Here is a 19,631-nt window from a genome sequence, read left to right on the forward strand (position 1 = left end):
TCTTTTACTCGTACATAAAAACACATATCTATTTGTATAGTAGTACAAGAACAGTACAGAATTATTAATCATTATAGGCTGGAAAATATTTCCTAATAATATTATTTTGAATAAATTTTATTCAGCTTCCTCCAAGTGAAGGCTGCCTAGAGGACAAAGCTTACCATAAAATTGTTGTTGTTTTTTTTTTAGTAAATGGTAGGTAAACAATTATAATGGAAAAAAAGAAAACAATGGAGAAGGAAAGAAAAGAAATAACACAATTATAAATAATTGAAAACGACTAAACAAAACATTATTAATTCCAGAAGAAACATAAAATTTCCTAGTATCTATTTGCTATCTGGTGATCACAGTCGTCTATTTAGCACTAGTTGCAAGACCCAACTTAAGTGAGCAGATCGCCATAGTAAAGATAATAATAATGATAATGATAATAATAATAATAATGATAATAATAATAATAATAATAATAATAATAATCCGTGGCGCTACAGCCCTTGAAGGGCCCAGACCGACCAACTGGCTGTTGGCCTCATGTTCACATGCCGAAGCAAAGGTGAATGACGGTATCGTGTGGTTAGCACATGATCTCTCCAGCCGTTATAACTGGTTTTCGCAACCGAATTTCGCTACCTATCGTAGCTCCCCAAGTGCATCACAATACTGGGTGGGCACCGGTTCCATACACTGGCCGAAATGTCAAAATGTTTCCTAAGGAATAAAATATTCAACATGACTGCTATTTTTCCTCACAGTCTCTTACAAACGAACTCTTGTGTTCGTCACCACTCTTCGACACAATTCTTCAGACAGCGCACGGCACTACTACATTATATGGGCTGTGAGCTGCACTACATTTTCTGGCTTCCTGTGAAACATTTTCTCTTTAAGGAATCCCCATAAAAAGTAATCACACGGATTAATATCCAGGCTATGAGACGGCCACATTTTGCCGCCCTCATGTCTTTCAGGAAACCGATGCGACTTCACACGAACATCTAACGCCTCATGAAGAAAGTCAAGAACGGTATTTGCAGTATGTGGACGAGCTCCATCCTGCAACAACCACTGCATTTGCTTAAGGACACTTGTTGCCAATAGATGGTGGTTGACTGTTTTTCAACATGACTTTGTACCGAACTTGGTTGACGGTTTCTTTGAAAAAAAATTGACCGATGATTCCATGACTCGAAATCGCGACCCATACCTTAACTTTCGCGCCATACATTTCTTTCTCTTGCAGTACGCGAAGATGTTCCCTCGCCCAGAATCGAACGTTTTGTTTATTCAAACATCTTTCACAAGCCGTACGCTATCGAAGAGTGGTGACGAAATTAAGGGTTGGTTTGGTTTGCAAGAGGTTGTGAGGAAAATTGCAGTCATATTGAACATGTTATTCCTTATGAAACATTTTCCAGCCTACAATAAATAATTATGTATCCTTTTTGTTCCAGGTACTTTAATACAGATAAATATGTGTTATGTGTAGAAGAAAATGTATGACATTTCGTGCGCGACATTTCGTATTTTCACACAGACAGTCCCAATGAGACAAAGATATTAATCTCCAATTCCCTTTCGGGAAATGACCCCGAGTCTACCTTATTTGTAGGTAGATCTACTTCAGACATAGCGTACTACGTACATTTATTTATTTATTTATTATTGTTATTATTATTATTATTATTATTATTATTATTATTATTATTAGCCTATTATTATATTTAATTTTGTATTGAAAGTTAAAGAATCGGTTAAAAATTCAACAATATCGGATTTGATTTGATGGATAAATATTTAAAATCGTGGAAAAAAAAAAAAAAGTTTTCAACCAGTTTCCTAATTTTAACACCAGATTTGCAGACTTTAGCAATTTATTTCTCCGTCGATGAATTTTTTAGGCATGACACAGAAAAATACGCTCTCTTAAATGCATATTAGTTAATTTTTTCAGAGCCTCACATAAAAAGTTGTAAAATTGTTAAAAATTCAGCAATAATCAAATCTTTACTGTATTAAGAATAGACGTAGGCCTACCTTAAAATTTGTATTTCTTGGAGCTCTTTGCAGATTCTAGAAGTCACTTGTTTTCCAAGGCTATTTTGTAAAATTCCTGACAACTTACACTCAAGTTCGTTTTAATACAAATTGCCACTTTCACTAGTTCTGTTGATATTCTGTTCCTGTCATCTGTCCACAAACCATTCATGACACTAAACACTCCACATGCGCGTTACTTACTGGAATTGCTAGCACATGTCGCATTATTATTAACATATTAGGGGCCGTAGCTTTTTCGAAAGAAGATACCCAAAGTTTGCAACACTGATTTTTATGTTTGTCTTGCATCAGTGTTTTTATCAGTTCCTTTAAAATATATTGACCACTCATTGTAGAGTTAATTTCCGTCGAACTCGAAAGTAATTTGCAATTTCTTTGCTACGCGAACTAAGTCATTAAATGAGAACAGTGATGGACTAGATAGATCAAGAACAGATATAACTGAGAATAAGTTATTGCCACTAAAATCATACCACTTGGCTAGATATTGCAACAATCTGTCATACATTCTTTCATTACAGTTTGTTTTTCGGCCTCTGTGAGATTTTCAAGTGACATATTCACTTCAAAACTGAAAAATGAGTCCTTTTTACGACTTTGTACTTGAGGTTTTACTCCCAACATGATTTTGTGCACCTCGGTTGAAAGCATTATTTTTACATTCTAATATTTTAATCGCCTTACAGAAAATTGGAACTGTACAATTAACAAAATACAGAAAATATTCTGCCACTGACAATGAAGTTCATTTACTTCATCTTCTTGTGAACATACACATTTCCAAATTAAAAGATGCGTTTCTTCTTCACCTTTTGCCAAATAATACATTTTCAAACCGCGCCACATTTTAACAAGGCGTTCAAGAGCTAATTGAAGAGACAACCATCGAACTGGAATATGACGCAAAATCTGAAAATAGTCCTGTTGAGCAAACTCACAGAACGACCTAAGTTCCTCGACATTCTTACATGACGACGAGAAGTCGGAATATATTTTCATGCCTCAACATCATACTTAAGGAATTTAAAACCAAATTTGGCACAATTATGCAGTACATGGCTACAACATAGCCTTTACTATATTAGGATTTTTGTCTTTCATTTTTCTGAACACTGAATTGTATTTACCATAGTTAACAGATGCATTGCCAGCCGAATAAGCTACAATGTTACTTAAACTAAGTCCATTTTCTGCAACAATTGATATAATTTCATTCGAAATATCCTCAGCACTCTCATTACTGTCTTCATAGAAGTCTAGAATATCGCTACGTTTCCATGTTTTACAGAAAAATGTGTCACCACTAATGGGAAATGCTTCTTGTTAGCATACCTTTATTTGACGCATCTGAACCAATTGAGAATGGGGTATTTTTTAAGTCGTTCAGAAGTTTTTCCTATGAGAAAGGTAAAAGAACACTTGTAACTAGGGCTTCACTTTTGGTTCGCGCACAACTTATTTTTTTTCGCTACTGAAGAGTCATTGAAAACACAAGAGTAAAGTTTATTCCCACAATCTTGTGAACTGTAGGAGTGGTGATGTTTTACACCATGAAATGTTAAAGCCAACTCAGTTGCTGTAACTTTATCATGTTCAATTGAATATCTTGGGGGCATAAATTTCAGAATAGAATTATTCCTACTTTGTACTCTGCAATGTTCTTTGTGCCTCTTTGATTCCAAATGCTTATTAACAGCTTTAACGCCATCATACTTTACTACCGTAAATGAAAAATTGCATACTTTACACCTGCAAGAAAGTTCATCCTCTCCTTTTTATAGCCAGTCCTTGTACTTAACATTCGTCAACCATTCATCACGAAAATAACTAAAGTATCTTTTTGCCGGATTCATAGTGAACACAACACAATACTAAAAAAACTCGCACAAATTTCCGCACTTCGCATAACAGATTGCACTGCACTATAAAGCTGTAAGAACTGACTTGTGAAGGATCAAGGAAGTGAATATTGAGCTTTAAATTTGCAATTGTTCCATTGTTACGCATTCAGATTTCGTTAAAATATTGCTACAAAACTTAGTAAATGACAAAAGTTAATTTAAAATAGTTCATTGAAGTCATATTTCTGAAATATATTATCATCATATCAAAATTATCTGTTTTAATTTTCTATTTACGACATCTTTCAATGTTGGCGTAGTGTGAGAGACTGGTGTCTGATGTGCGAAAAGAGAAGCGCGCTAAACATAACACTACCACAGACACTCACTTTAAAGTTATATGCTTGCGTCATTGTAAGCCTGACACAGACGCTCACTTTTAAAGTTATATGATGGACAGTGAATTTTCACTACAACATTGCTAATTATTAACATTTCGAACGCAATTTCTCCGGCAAAGATTTCCTGTCGGCCGGAGATGGATTCATAAAACCGTGCACTCCGGGCGGCGCCCGGAGATCTGGCAACCCTACATACGGTATCTTCTTGTAGGCGCGTCTCCACTATTAAACATTTAACAACAACATGTTATATCAAATATAACATGTTGAATTTAACATGTATATGGACATTTCAAGTCTCAATGGACTTAACATGTTAACTAAGTATGTTGAATTTAACACTTTTAACATGTTGGCGTGTTTTCCAGCAGAAATGGAAAACATGTCAAGTCAATTCATTTGCTCGTGCAGCGTCGGTACAGTTCGACAAAGTTCGTACAGTTTCCATAGCAACAACTATAAGTTCCGATTTTGTGGCGCGTATCTTGGTCATTTTTATACTATCATTGGTCTTTGGTGTTGGCTTAAGTTGTCCGAAGTAATGGAGTGAATGAAAGAAAATACATTAGAATCAAATTAATGCACTGATGGGAAGGCCTTGTTTGTGGGATGTGTCTGCAAAAGAATACACGGGCAAAGCTAAGAAGGCCGACTGTTTTAAAGAACTGGAATTATTATTTAATATTGTTCTCGAGAATACAATAGAGAGTTTTCGCACTCTCGTCATACGCCAAACGTTAATGCTATGTTGACGTCAGTAATGGTCGTATTTGGTGATGTATGTTAACGTTCGTAAAACTTCGGAAAGAATAATTATACGATATTACCCACTCCTTTAACATCTATCATGTCGTAGGTCCTATTATAATCGCGCTGTAATTTTTTTAATTGAGATGAAATGGCTGCTCTTAAATTGTGTATTTCTTTGATGTAACAGTAAGTATTTTTGCAGCATTATATTAAAACGTGTTCTGGCATTCTCAGCAAGTTTTTGAATCCAAATCGATACTGTATTCAACTTTAAGCTCGTTTAGAATGTATCCTGCATAGTGTCTTTTACTAAGATATTGCCGCACCCACATTCTCATTTTCTTCCTTTTCAAAGCCTTGTAACAAGCAATAGAGGCAATTACAAACGTCATATCATCATCTGAGTCCATTGTCCAAGGTTTGAAAATAAAAACACTATCTATATTAAAATCTCATAGACTGTCTATGATGGACTACGCAAAGAAAGTCAAGTTTAACATGTTTAACAGTGTGGACAAAGTGTTAAATGAAATTAGCATTAACATGTTCAATCAACATGTTGGGATGTTAACGGTAAACAATTTAACATTTAACATGTTGTTGTTAAATGTTTAATAGTGGAGACGAGACTTAAGCTTACAGTGCAATGTGACGCCGGCCGTTCTCAACAAGAGCACCGTTATGTAGTGCAAGGCGGCATTATCACGGGTATTATACAGTATAGGCGATTCTTGTTTTTTATTATTTCAGCTTCATATTTAGTAGTAGGTAATAGGAAATATGGTATTAAAATTCCTCTTTCATAATTACAAATCGTAAGGGCACAGTATAAATACTCGTAATATTATCTGAATCTCTAGTCTGGGTATCACTACAAATCTATCGTGTAGTTCTTAGTAGTTCAAATGCCATTATACTCGCCAATTATTTATTCGTTGTTTTAAAGGAAATGAAAGAAGACAATAATTGTCAAACATGAAGAATAGAATATTCTATTAAGACGAATAATATTATATATCTCGAATGCACTATGCACCAACTTATTTGATGAGATAAATGATCAATTTAGCATTGAAATTGTTGAAAAAATATATCATTCACTGTGCAAGTCTCTTTCAGTACAAACCATGTTTCAAATCGTTGGTAATACTTACATATGATTATTAATAAGTACAGCAAAACCTCCCTAAAACAAAACGCGATGTTCCAGATATCCCCCCCCCCCCCACAGGTTTTCCTTTCACAAAGGGTTGAGTTTTGGACTTTAGAAAGAACACAATGAAGAAATAATTTGAAATAAAAGTTATTACAGTACATCCAAAGTGAATTTTATTTTCATAATTATTAACTTACGTACCCATAATTGCAACCTCTCTCTCTCCCTCTCTCTGCGCCCTAGTTTCTTGGCCCTCACAATTTTTTTAAAGTGCATTGCCGCGACTTTTTTTTAAGGGAACGTTGTAGGATTTCCTTCGCGTCATGCATCAATTCAGAGTGTAAATTGCGCCCTGATCCATCGGTTCTGTAACTGAAATTGTGGTTGATGAAAAATAGATTAACTTCACGTTAGACAAATCAATCCTTGGATGGCAGGTAGCACTGTCTAAAACCGTATGACCTTACGACCTTGACGTTTCATTGCTCCATTAACATTATGAAGCCACTCTTCCATGATAGAACTGGTCATCTAAGTTTTTTTTTATTAAATCGCACAGTTTTACTTTATTCGCACTATTATTTAATACTGTATTAGCATATTAACACAAAACTCAGAATAAGAGAAATGGACCGAAATGTAAAACTAAATTGATACTACACTACAATTATTCACAGTTTTATTCTACTCGCACTGTCCTTTATCACTGTATTGACTTGTTAGCACAAAACTGAGAATAAATGAAAGAAAATGCAAGAGGGTTGGAAGAAGTAACGATACAGGAGGTCAATAACCTGCCCGGATCCTTGACAATAAGCACAGAATAGTGACATGGTTAGAGAAGCTTCACCCCCAATGCCTGACATAGAATAGCGAGTCCACACCTGTAGAGTAACGGTTAGCGCGTCTGGCCGCGAAACCAGGTGACTCGGGTACGATTCCCAGTTGGGGCAAGTTAGCTGGTTGAGGTTTTTTCCGGGATTTTCCCTCAACCCAACATGAGCAAATGCTGAGTAACTACTGGTGTGGACCCCAGACTCATTTCACCGTCATTATCACCTTTATCTCATTCAGACACTAAATAACATAAGATGTTGATAAAGCATCGTAAAATAACCTACTAAAAAATAAAATAACGAAAGTTTTCCAGATCATTGCATGTACAGTCACATAAAAAATTATGTCTTGCTTCGTACAGTATTATCGCAAAATTAAAAATGGTTTGAAAGAATTTAGCAACAGTTACACTTAAAATAATCCGTTTTAGTCAGGGGTTTTTTTTTTTACCTAAATGGTGCCCAAAAATGATTCCATTTTCGCGTTAGGCAGTTTTCCGTTTTAAAGTATTATTTTACATAGGAAATCATTCTGTTCCCAAATTTATCCTTTGTTTGTGCAGGTTCCCTTTTTATAGAGGGTACGTTTTAGCAAGGTTTTACTGTATTAATGAGAAATGAACATGGTACACGACATTTGGTAGTCAAATTTTGAGATTTTCAAATAAACGTATTATTTCTGTTGCCATGAGAGACGAAAACAAGTTCAATAACAATGGTACAAAGGTTGTTCCATAGACATTTCTGAATTGACCATCTACCACATCGCTGAATTGGAAGTGCGTGCGCTGCTGATCTGGCCTATCTCCCTTGGCCTCCCAAGTCACCAGACATGTTTAAAATGTTCAGCATTTTCGCCTCTTTCCAATACAGTAAAAAAACAGAAAATTGATATTTTCCGAATTAAGGTGGGGTTTCACAGGCAGCACCTAGAGATCTGAAACTTTGCACATCTTTTATGATTATAGGCTACTGTGATCCTGAAACTCTAGAATTTTTAATGTAGCTTCAAAATTGTGCTTGTTTATAAAAAAAATGTATGTTGGGTTAATATTAAGTGTTTAGTAATAAGAATTTAACAATTATTAAATAATAAATATTCACCAAAATAAATAATTTCTAGAGTTTCATTTAGATCTCAACCTATTTAATGAGTGGTGAATTACACTTAAATGGATGAAATAAAAAAAAATAGAAAAAATTAATTTAATATGTATGTGCCTACTGATAGAATATTGAAACTAGGCTTCCTCACAGAGTTTTGAATCAAAAAAGAATGCATGAATATCTCGAGCTTGCAAAAGAAGCTCTTATGTTAAACTTTTGTAACCTCATTTTATGCAAAATAAGCTTCTCGTTATGATTCCCATCAAACCAAAGACGAAAAATCTCACTGAACTTGAAGGTAATGTCACTATGTATATATCAAATAGAGCAGTGGTACTCATTACGCAGCCCATGGGCCGCATGTGGCTCTGAAAGATATTTATTGCGGCTCTTGAACTAATATTACAAAGTTATTACTATTCTCTTCATTAGAATTTTTTTTTATTTCTTTAATAATGTACAACTGGAGAAAACCTATATCATTACTGCAGTGAGGTGTTTAACAACGACACGTATTTTTTCTTAAAAAAAAGTAGTGTCATGTCTCATATGCTTAATATGCCTTGTTATACCGGTAATAATAGATACTGTAACATTTTTATGTTAATAGACATTACAGTATCGTAATAGACTTTACAATACCGTGCATTCAAATTATAACAAGTAACCAAAACATTCTCAATCAAGGATAGAAAAGCTGAAAATGTTCAAAATGTCCGCAATATCTGAACAGAAAGTAAAGTATTCCACTGTTCATAAAAACGAATTGACAACAAAAACACGTAGCAGAAACTAAGCCATTTACAGGTGCTGAGTTTGGTAAGGAGTAGGCCTACCTTCTAGCTGTATGTGACATTTTTTGGCCTAAATTTTGCAAATTCAGAACAGATTACAGGTGAAATAAAACAACAAATACCGGTAAGTCTGCTTGTATTGATATGAATTTGCAGGAGAGTAGCAGAGTTCGCTCTTCAATTTCAAAATATCAGTTGGCCCTAATATGTGTTAGTTCTGTTACTTTATATTGAAATAATAATAATAATAATAATAATAATAATAATAATAATAATAATAATAATAATAATAATAGGTCAAATAATTTAATAAGTAGGCCTAAAAATCGTGAAGTTTCAATACTGTGAAATGCACTGTGGCTCTTGGCAAATTACTACCGGTATTTCTCATTTTTGGCTCTCCTCTAATTTATAGTGAGTACCTGTACCACTGGAATAGAGACTTCAGATTTGAGAGCAACTTTCTGAAAAAAACAAGCACATTTGTTACATTAATAAAATTATTCATCTCTTAATGTATTGGCATTATCATATTGTCTTCGTGGAATTTTCTGAACAGGTATGAATAATTGAGGCATTCCCTGGAGTAACAACTTAACATACCTACTTTACATCGTTTTTTTACGCTTCCAGCATATCAAACACAGTACCCTCTAGAAACATTTAAATGTCATTCTGCGCAATGTTATAGGAGATCTAAAATGTTTAATGCACTGTATTTCAAATTCAAGATTTTGCAGTTAAGTTCTTGTTACAGAGTAACTTACACCTCAATTAAGTTTACGAACTATGCATTTGTACGCTATTTGTTTAATACAAGCACTTAATAAAAAAAATTTAAAACTTCCTTGCCTTTATTGTGTCATTCAACACTTCTACAATCGTTTTACGTACTTCAGGAACAATCAGTAATGAGTTGTGAAGAAATCTTTAATAGAATATATAAACTTTCGTACCTGTCATCACTGTTACTGCTAGTCTGACTTTTGCTGGAATTGTCTGTTTTCATTTTGTATTCCTTTTTGAAATTTTAGGTTCAGTTTCTTGAAGTAAGTGTTCAAAATCGGGAAATGCGTGTTATTATTCTGTTGAGAAGCTTTTGTCATCTAGTCTTCTGTCAAAAAATCTGAAAGTTAGAATTTATAAAAAAAAGTTATATTACCAGTTGTTCTGTATGGTTGTGAAACTTGGACTCCATTTTGAGAGAGGAACAGAGATTAAGGGTGTTTGAGAATAAGGTTCTTAGGAAAATATTTGGGGCTAAGAGGGATGAAGTTACAGAAGAATGGAGAAAGTTTCATAGCGCAGAACTGCACCCATTGTATTCTTCAATCAATCAATTAATATTCCCATCATTCCTACGTGGAACATAGGGCTCTCAGAAAGCTTCTCTATCTGACTCTGTTCCTGGGCAACTCCTTGATCTCACTCCACGTCTTCCCCATCATTTTTGCTTCTGTGAGAACAGTTCATTTCCATGTTATCTTGGGTCTGCCAATTCCTCTGCTGCCCTGCGGATTCCAATCCAATGCCTTCCTGGCGGGGTCATCTGGAGGTCGGCGAAGTGTATTCCCAGCCATCCCCACTTCCTATGCCGAATTTCAAATTCAACTGGTTTTTGTTTAATTTTTAACCAAAGGTTTTCATTGGATATCTGGACTGGCCAGAATTTTTTAATATGTTTCTCAAACATCTATTAATAAAAACTTGTAGTTGAATGATAATAGTTTTGTTTATTTTCCAGGTTTCACAGCCATATAAAGGCACGGATTTGACATTTTGTTAAAAATTCTCAGTTTAGCATTTGTTGTGTAGGCAGCACTCTTCCATATAGGCTTTAGCAGCCAAAGGCATATCTTGCCTCCTTTCTCTCACATCGCTATCTGTACCACCATACTGCCTAGATATGAGAATTCCTTCACATTTTCAATTACGCCACTGCCATTGTAGTCTTCACTTGACATAATTAGGAACATTAAATTCAAACATTTGAGATGGGCAGGGCATGTAGCATGTATGGGCGAATCCAGAAATGCATATAGAGTGTTAGTTGGGAGGCCAGAGGGAAAAAGACCTTTGGGGAGGCCGAGACGTAGATGGGAGGATAATATTAAAATGGATTTGAGGGAGGTGGGATATGATGATAGAGACTGGATTAATCTTGCACAGGATAGGGACAGATGGCGGGCTTATATGAGGGTGACAATGAACCTGCTGGTTCCTTAAAAGCCATTTGTAAGTAAGTAAACCATACTTCCATCAAAATAAAATACTGGACTGAAAATTGTTATGTAGGTATTTAACTATTTTAAGCCTGAGCATACCTTGTTCGACATTTATGCAACGATACCATCACCATCAGAATTGACACAAATATTTGCCTTTTCTGCCTGTTCTTTATGATTGTATTCAAATAGCGAATATCGAGTATGTGTGGGTGTCAGTATTGTACACAAATATTCAGTTACGAATATTCGTCAATGCATGTGTAGAGCCAGCTTTGTGTCGGAAAAAAATTCAAGGAGATTTTGACCAAATTGCCAGTCACAAATTTGTGCAATTTCTTTAGATAAGGACCTGTTGTCTTCTATATTTCATATGCATCATTTCCACATGGATTGTTCGTAAACATTGAATATTGACAAAATCTGTCCAATAATTTGAAAGAAACATTTTATACACATACAGATAGCACTTTTTGCAGTATCAGAGATGTAGAATTTCCATGAAAATCTTGAAATAGATTTTTTCCATCATCTCAACACTGTACTTTCTCTTTATACAGTATATTATATATTGGTAATGAGAAAGTACAAACAATGCTAAAAATAAATTAATTTAAGCAATATTACAGTAATATAGTTTCTAATTTTGACTTAGACCATTATTACCATTTCCATACCCTTCGCATAAGTATTATGCTAATGGTTAATTTAAGCTTTACAACAGCAGTACCAGTACATTTTCTAATTTTGACTTGTGTTTACCAGTTTCACATCATTTGCAACCTTAATTCTGTCTTTATTTTACCCTATACTGATGACGAAAGAACCCCAAATCTATTTGAAATACACAATTATTACAATTGCATTTTTAACATACCATTGTTACTTTTTTCTGCAGTATCCTAAATTATTGATTTGTTCTTTTTGTTATGCTTCACTGTGTTTTGTGCTAATTTTAATTTGAGAACTAGTCACTTCATGTTGATTCAAATAAAAGAATACCTTTATACTCGTAGATAGACGACATTGCATTTATTATCACTTTTCTTATAATGAATACTCACTAATTCTTAATTAAATACGAGGACAGTCGGTGACTTGAAAAACAAGCCAACAATGTTACTGTACTTTTGTAGATTCTGTCAGTCTTCATTTTACATTAATGTAAAAGCATTAACCTAACTTTTATAATATTATTGTCTATAAATCAGTAGTAATCATTCTCCTTATTGAAATTGATCTTTCTTAAATATTATACCTTAGTTAAGTCATATTATATGAGAAGAAACGTAAAGTAAAAGTAAAGGTATCCCCTTTATATGCCATGAAGGCACTTGGAGGACATGGAGGTAGAGCTCCATGCTTTCCTGACCTCGGCACCATGCTCCAACTGCCCTTTACCCCCAGGAAAGACCCGTACTCAATTTGAATAGAAGGATGAGTGAAATTGGATGCAGTTCTGGAAGTTTTAGCAACGAGGAAAATCCTGTCACCACCCAGGATTGAACCCAGGACCTTCCAGTCCTTAGCCAGTTGGAAACATAGGATTAAAAAAACAAATGTAAAGTACAGGTAAGACATTTTAGGAAAATAATTCGAACAGAAGTAAATTAAGATTGGAGAAACAGAAACAAAATAATATTGCAATCTCTAAGCACATAGAAGGGAATTCATTTCTATCAAGCCACTTGAGCTGAAAACAGACTGAAAGAGAGAAAAACCATATTGTAAAAGTGCACTTTGTATTCTTAACAGGCGCGTTCAACAGAAGAAATTACCTTGAAACATTGGCCAAAAGACACATGCTGATCAACAATGCCGCATTAAGACACACAGAGACAAAAGGCAAGATAAGAAATGTTTGTGAGATATGAATGATTATGGTGATGTATCACTTGTTTTGATTTAGACATCTTCTCACATAGTGACTGCATATTGCTTCATAGAACAATTCAGATATTTTGCTGAGAATTGAGATGGCTTCATTTTTGTATATTCTTCTAATTTATTTAATACAGTTTACTCCAATTTTGTTATTATTTTTTTAATGCCAAAGACACTGAATTGGCTTTATTTGTTTCTTTTCATTTTTAACACCTTTATAGCTTTACAAAATTGTAATAATCGGAGAGCCAGATGGTAGACAGACCAGTGGTATGGTTAAAGAGTTGCTTTCTGTGATTCCTAAGAAGAAATTGGAACTATAATTCCAAACCTACGATAACTGGAGAACCCATGGTATTCTCTATATCTGAAATGAAAAAAATAAAACCATAAATGAAATTGCATGCACATTTATTGTTTCTACTGGACACACAACGCTTTTTCTTTCTTTATTTCGTTAAGTTTTATTGACACCATTCTCCACTGCTTATTCTACAACTAACAATTTTTTTTAATCCATCTCCAACTTGTAAATTCAGAATAAATTACTTTACAGGTGTCTAAAAATAAACCGACAACATTTTCTGGAATTTTCTTAAATCAAAAATCATACAAGCAAAAGGTTTCAATCCTCTAACTCAAATAGTTCTTGAGATATCAAATAAACATGATTTGTGATTAGGCAGTGTGTTGGTGTACATCATACGTATAATTATTAATTATATTACCTTGCCTCGAACTGTTCAATTTCCAACTTGCTGCGGAATCAGAGAACAGCTCTCCATACATTGCCTAATCAATCTAGAGTTAGGTTGAATTCTCATAATTTTACCTATTAAAAAGTGGGTATCAGTTGAACGAAAAGAAACAAAACATCGGGAATGTCTTTCCTACAAATAATGCATATCTTCTCCCTTTGTTAGGCCTTCCAGAGATTGTTTAACTTCCATTTTAGGGCTAGGATTTAAGAAATTTACAGAATTATAACTTGAAAAATATTTAAAATAGAACTGTGGGCTTTTACTGGCATATTTCTTTACAGTACTCTTTTTCTGCTATTACAATTAATTTGTCGGTATATCTTTGAGACACCCTGTCTATTGAAGGAAATAATCACGAAATATGCTGAATTAGAATATAATTATTATAGTCACAATGGCAATAATGATGTGACCTATTTTAAAGTGTAATTTTGACTCTTCCACATATTAAACAATATTTTTGGCTGAAATAAATAATTTATATGTGCAAAATGCTAAACTGTCAACAAGTTGGTGTTTATAATCTATGTCCACAAGAGTTTTGAGACTTTTAGACATGAACCTATATTTTTTATTTACTCTCACTAACCATTGTGGGGTTTGTGAGTAAAAGAGAGAAACTTGAGAACATGCCCCACATTATTTTATGTCTGCATTATAGAATAACAGGAGAATGTTTGCAAGTTTTATTTTTGCTGGCATGTTATAATTCTACTGACTGAATGAATACAAGCATATGCTGGAGAATATCATACAAATCGAGTATGTACATTATACATCAGTGTTTCTCAAACTGAAGTACCGGTACCTCCCATATATAAAAAAATAGTAAGGAGTACTTCGACAACTTGACTATTTATTTTGTTCTGTAAGATAAATGTAAATTAATATAATTTTTTTGTCCACTTTCACGATGATTTCATGTAGGTCTAATGATATTTTTATATTACAATTGTTAAATTTTCTTTATTGTTACTGTTTACACTCTTATTGAAGACATTCTAATTAATTGAAAAGTACCGGTAGGAATACTTTATGAATAAGGTTTGAGAAATACTGTAGTACACTATGTCTTACAATGACGACATATGTCCGTTTCTTGTAATTCTTTATAAACTTATTTCATATGATGAGGTTTAATGTTTTCCACTATTTGACATAAAATTCATTTTTACAAATTTCTGTTTGAAGAGTATAGGGTATCTTATTTTATAAAACTGTATTATGAAAGTTACTTCATCTTACTGCCTTAAGTTTTCAAAATTGTTCTGTGCACTTGGTTCTTAGCTTCAGAGCCAGCTTAGTAAACCATTTCACCTGTCTGCATACTGCTACTCAAGCGATTTATACTGAAAGTAATGATAATTTCAAGGAGAGATTATGAAAAATTACCAACTTTATTATGTAGAGTTTCAAGCCCTTTTTTCTGCATTGATGATTCATAATCCTATTCTATTAAAGTTATGGCTCACAACATTGATGACTGACAACTCATATAATAGACTGCCAACATATGCATTGCGTTCTGACAGGCTCTATTGGAATGCATTATTGGGACGCGAGTTGTGGTCACTGGTGACGAAATTCTTCCTCATGATCGTGCTCTGATCATCATGAACCATCGCACCCGTCTCGACTGGAACTTCTTATGGTTGGGGATGTTCCATGCTTGCAAGCCACTTACTCACCGGATAAAGATGGTACTTAAGGCATCAGTGAGACATATTCCAGGAGCAGGTAATAAATTATTGCTTAACAATGCTATTTATATAGGTACTAAAATAATTTATGGAATGTATCCTTCTTGCACTTGCTTTGTGTCATGTTTATGTGAGAGTTACGTGATCGATCTGAGGATATGGAAGGACATTCTTAGTACGAAATTTCGTAGAATATATTCACAACTTAATTATCATGATTCTGTGTGAGAAATTATTGGTGTCTGTCTGTGTTGTGTGTGTATTTTTGTGTCTAGTCCAATAGATTAACTATGCAAATTATTGTAAAGTCTATTTGATTAGACATTTTTGTCAATTTGTACTTTTCTGTTCAGGTTGGGTGATGCAAATGAATTGTTTCCTGTATATTCACCGGCGATGGGAGCGAGATAAGGCACTACTGGAAAGGGCCCTTGATTACTTTAGGGACATTGGTCATTCCTGTCAGGTGTGTAAGAACAATGTCAATTAAACATTTACGTATACTGAATGGTATTTTATAATAAATGGTGAAGATTATTTAATACTTGTTATTAGCCAGTAAGATAATATTGAGTAGGCCTACTTCAGAACTACTGGGCATTTATGGTTGCAAGAAATTTTATGTGTGTATGTGCGTGTGTGTGTTTTTTTTTTCCTAAGTGATATTATGATACAGAGTATCTGTGCGACTACTAGCAGTCGTATGCAAATATTTAGTACTGTATGTGAAAATTGTTAAAGGTCTGCAGAAGATGTTCCTTTTCCTTCGTATTAAAAGCTTCCTTTGCCATGGCTATCCTCTGTTTGACTTTCTGGCATAAAGTACATCCAAAGTATTTGAAGTTGTCTACTTGTTCCACTGCCTCATTTCGAATTCGCGAGTTTACCTTCTTTAATTTTCTTCTGATTACCATGGTCTTCGTATTGTTTGCATTTATCATTATCCCTTACCACTCACAGCTGTAATTTAGCTCCAGCACAAGCAAGCTAAATAACTTCGTATTCTTTTTATATTCCAGCTAACAACTGTTATGCATTTGTTATTTATAAAATATAGAAAGAGTTGCAGAAATACGAGGTGTCATCAGAAGACACATCTGAAAATATACACAGATTTTGACATTCGGTAAAACTTGGACTTAAGGGTTTTTAGAAGTAAGCTAACGATATTTAGCAGTTACTTAAATTGGTCTGATGCCAATTAGCAGATTTATGCGATGACTCAAGATACTGAGAGAACATGTGCAGAGTTTTACACATTCGTTCTTAAAAAATATTACTCAAGGATTATAAATAGCCATAAAACTGCTTTAAGAGCCTATAGATAACAAATAAACAGGCACAGTCATTTTTCTCTCTTCTAAGTACGTGGCTTAATTTCACAGTATTTCTTTTTTTTTTACAGATCCTACTTTTCCCTGAAGGAACAGATCTTACAGCTGGAAGTCGTGAGCGTAGCCATCAGTTTGCATCCAAGCACAGCCTGGAGCGCTACTATCAAGTGCTGCATCCCAAGACCACAGGCTTCGTATTCTTGGCACAGAGAATGCGACAGAGTGAGTGAGTCAGATTGAAAAATCCAAACACCCACTGCTAGAGCATGAGTTTCCCTTCACTCGTCCGACAACAACATTTCTAAGTTGGAGGACTTGTAAGATGGAATTCATAGTGGTCAACACAGATGAATTTGACATGAATGAGCAATGGAAGGTAAATTGACTCTTTTGTCATCTCTGTCAGGCATTGCGTTTATAATATGCCACATAGGACTTTCGACTTCACTTCTCTCCTGATTTAAAGAAATCATTACCGGTACTAGGAAATTTTATTTTTTTATTTTTAGTAGGTTATTTTACGACGCTTTATCAACATCTTAGTTATTTAGCGTCAGGATGAGATGAAGGTGAAATGAGTCCAGAGTCCAGCACCGAAACTTACCCAGCATTTGTTCATATTGGTTTGAGGAAAAACCCCAGAAAAACTTCAACCAGGTAACTTGCCCCGACTGGGAATCGAACCCGGGCCATTTGGTTTTGCGGCCAGGAAATTTTATTGTCCTAAGTTTTACTTGGACTGATGATAATTTTGTAACAATTGGCAAACAATTACTCAACCAATAAGAATGATATCATTAGAAAGACGATTTTCTTGAACAGATTCCATTGCTGTCGGAGAAATAATCTAAATATCTTATATTGTATAACTAGTTTATATTGGATGTTAGCACAGTGTCCTTCATTATGGAATTAGTCATTCTTTCTTTTTCTAATGGTGAGAACTTTGATTCTTGATAATTTTACCTGAAGCATTATTCTCTAGAGGTTATACGTCGAAACTGAAAATCATGATGGCATTCTGTACTAGCTCGCCTGACTTTCTGTTCTCAGCTTCCCAACACCCTAAGGCTATCTGACTTACGTGGATGACGTAGAAGCAGTGTTGCTATTACTTTTTATCCAACCTTCATATAATATGAGAAGGCTCTGCTTTGAAATACAGTATATGCTCTGTTCTGAATTCGTAAGATTAACAGTTATTTATCTATCCAACTGGGTAGTATACTGGATTTTTATTCAAGAGGTCTGATGTTCAGTTTCTGAGGTCGACTATTCTCGTTAATGTTTCTTACTATTTTTCTTAGACCAATACAGATACGGTGTCTTGAGAGTGGCTATGACAGCTTTCTTTCAATGACCGTCATCTTACTAACAATAACTTGCTTATGAAATTGTAAGTATCCTTAAGAAAAACGCTAAATAATAATAATAATAATTAATAATATTTTATTCCAGATGGGCAGTTAGATGCTGTGTATGACATAACAGTGGGATATCCACGCACCAGACCCCAGGCTGAGATAGACATTATGAAAGGGAATTTCCCGGAAGAAGTGCACTTTACCATAACTCGGTGAGTCCACTAGTGTACTCACAATGCGTGCACAACATGTCAAGTAAAGGTAATGATAATAATAATATACCTACATCATATTGGTAACTACTACCACTCATATAGCATTAGTATTTCTCAAAATGCTATTTTTGTATTATTCTTGCTCTGACAACAAATGAATAAAAATAAAAATTGAAAGGATGAGCCCGGACTTTTTAAACATGAAATTTCTTCTTGCTTCTACACAAATACTCAAGCATCAGTACATACTCCAGAAATTCCTGTGGTTGCTTGTTCTGTAGAACTTTGTTACGGATTCCATGGAGTTGGTTTTTCAGAGATCATAGATTGTAGCACCGATAGTTTCCCGTCATTAAGGAATTTTGTAGTTACTGAGAAGTAGTGGAATGGAGGTAAACGAATATGTTCCGAGGTAACATGTCATAATACTATCTTTGTCTGCTATAAATTCTAGTTGGACTCGTTTGGATTTAAACTTTTATCTCTAACGTAAAAAAAATCGATGCTCAAGTTATAGTCATTTGGTTAATGGTGTGCTTAAACATGCACTGTCATGAAAAATATATATATATATTTTATTAATAATGTAAAATATTGCGTTACAATATTAAGTACCGGTACCTTATTGTATAATTTTACAAATTCTTCTTGAATGCTTATCTACTAGGACTCATATTATTGGTCAAAATCTTAATACCAGTATTTTATACCTATAATTTATGAATAATTTAAGTATGAATATCGATTCCGAAGAAAAACATTTTTCTAAAAAAATGTACATGACATTCGACTGTTCATTAAAGAAAAATAAATTACTTGGATTAATATTACAAATCAAACTCCCATTACAATAATAAACATTCTGACAAAAGGAAATAGAGTGATTAGGTGGTTACCTTCACAGACATAATCAAGTTGCAAGTAAATATACTTCATGACAAAATATCTGTCCAACATACCAATCCAGAATGTAAATATGCTATACCAGTACTACAAATGTACAACTTTGGCAATAATGGAAAATGAGACACACAAATTGTCGTTTGTTACGTCGAAACAGATAAATGAATACACAACACAGTAGGCCTAAACTAGTTATAGACAAGTAACAAGACTATCAGTACATTTTCGTAATCTTGTAATTCTGATCACACTCACTGTGAAAATCTAAAACATATAAATTTAAAATTGATAATTTT

General features: G+C 34.2%; 1 protein-coding gene across 4 annotated transcripts in view; it reads left to right on the forward strand.

The window, feature by feature from the left end:
* LOC138701607 (lysocardiolipin acyltransferase 1-like) overlaps window positions 1–19,631 on the forward strand; it is a 71,986-nt gene that overhangs the window by 4,155 nt on the left and 48,200 nt on the right. For 3 of the 4 annotated variants that reach the window (XM_069828673.1, XM_069828674.1, XM_069828672.1), the window contains exons 2-5: window positions 15,352–15,556; window positions 15,873–15,985; window positions 16,925–17,075; window positions 18,312–18,429. In XM_069828673.1, the coding sequence (XP_069684774.1) occupies window positions 15,352–15,556; window positions 15,873–15,985; window positions 16,925–17,075; window positions 18,312–18,429 (587 nt within the window). Of the gene's footprint in view, window positions 1–12,929; window positions 13,020–15,351; window positions 15,557–15,872; window positions 15,986–16,924; window positions 17,076–18,311; window positions 18,430–19,631 lie in introns of those variants that run through there. The other variant, XM_069828675.1, reaches the window with a different exon arrangement.

Source organism: Periplaneta americana, chromosome 6 (assembly GCF_040183065.1).
Source record: "Periplaneta americana isolate PAMFEO1 chromosome 6, P.americana_PAMFEO1_priV1, whole genome shotgun sequence".
NCBI lineage: Eukaryota > Metazoa > Arthropoda > Insecta > Blattodea > Blattidae > Periplaneta > Periplaneta americana.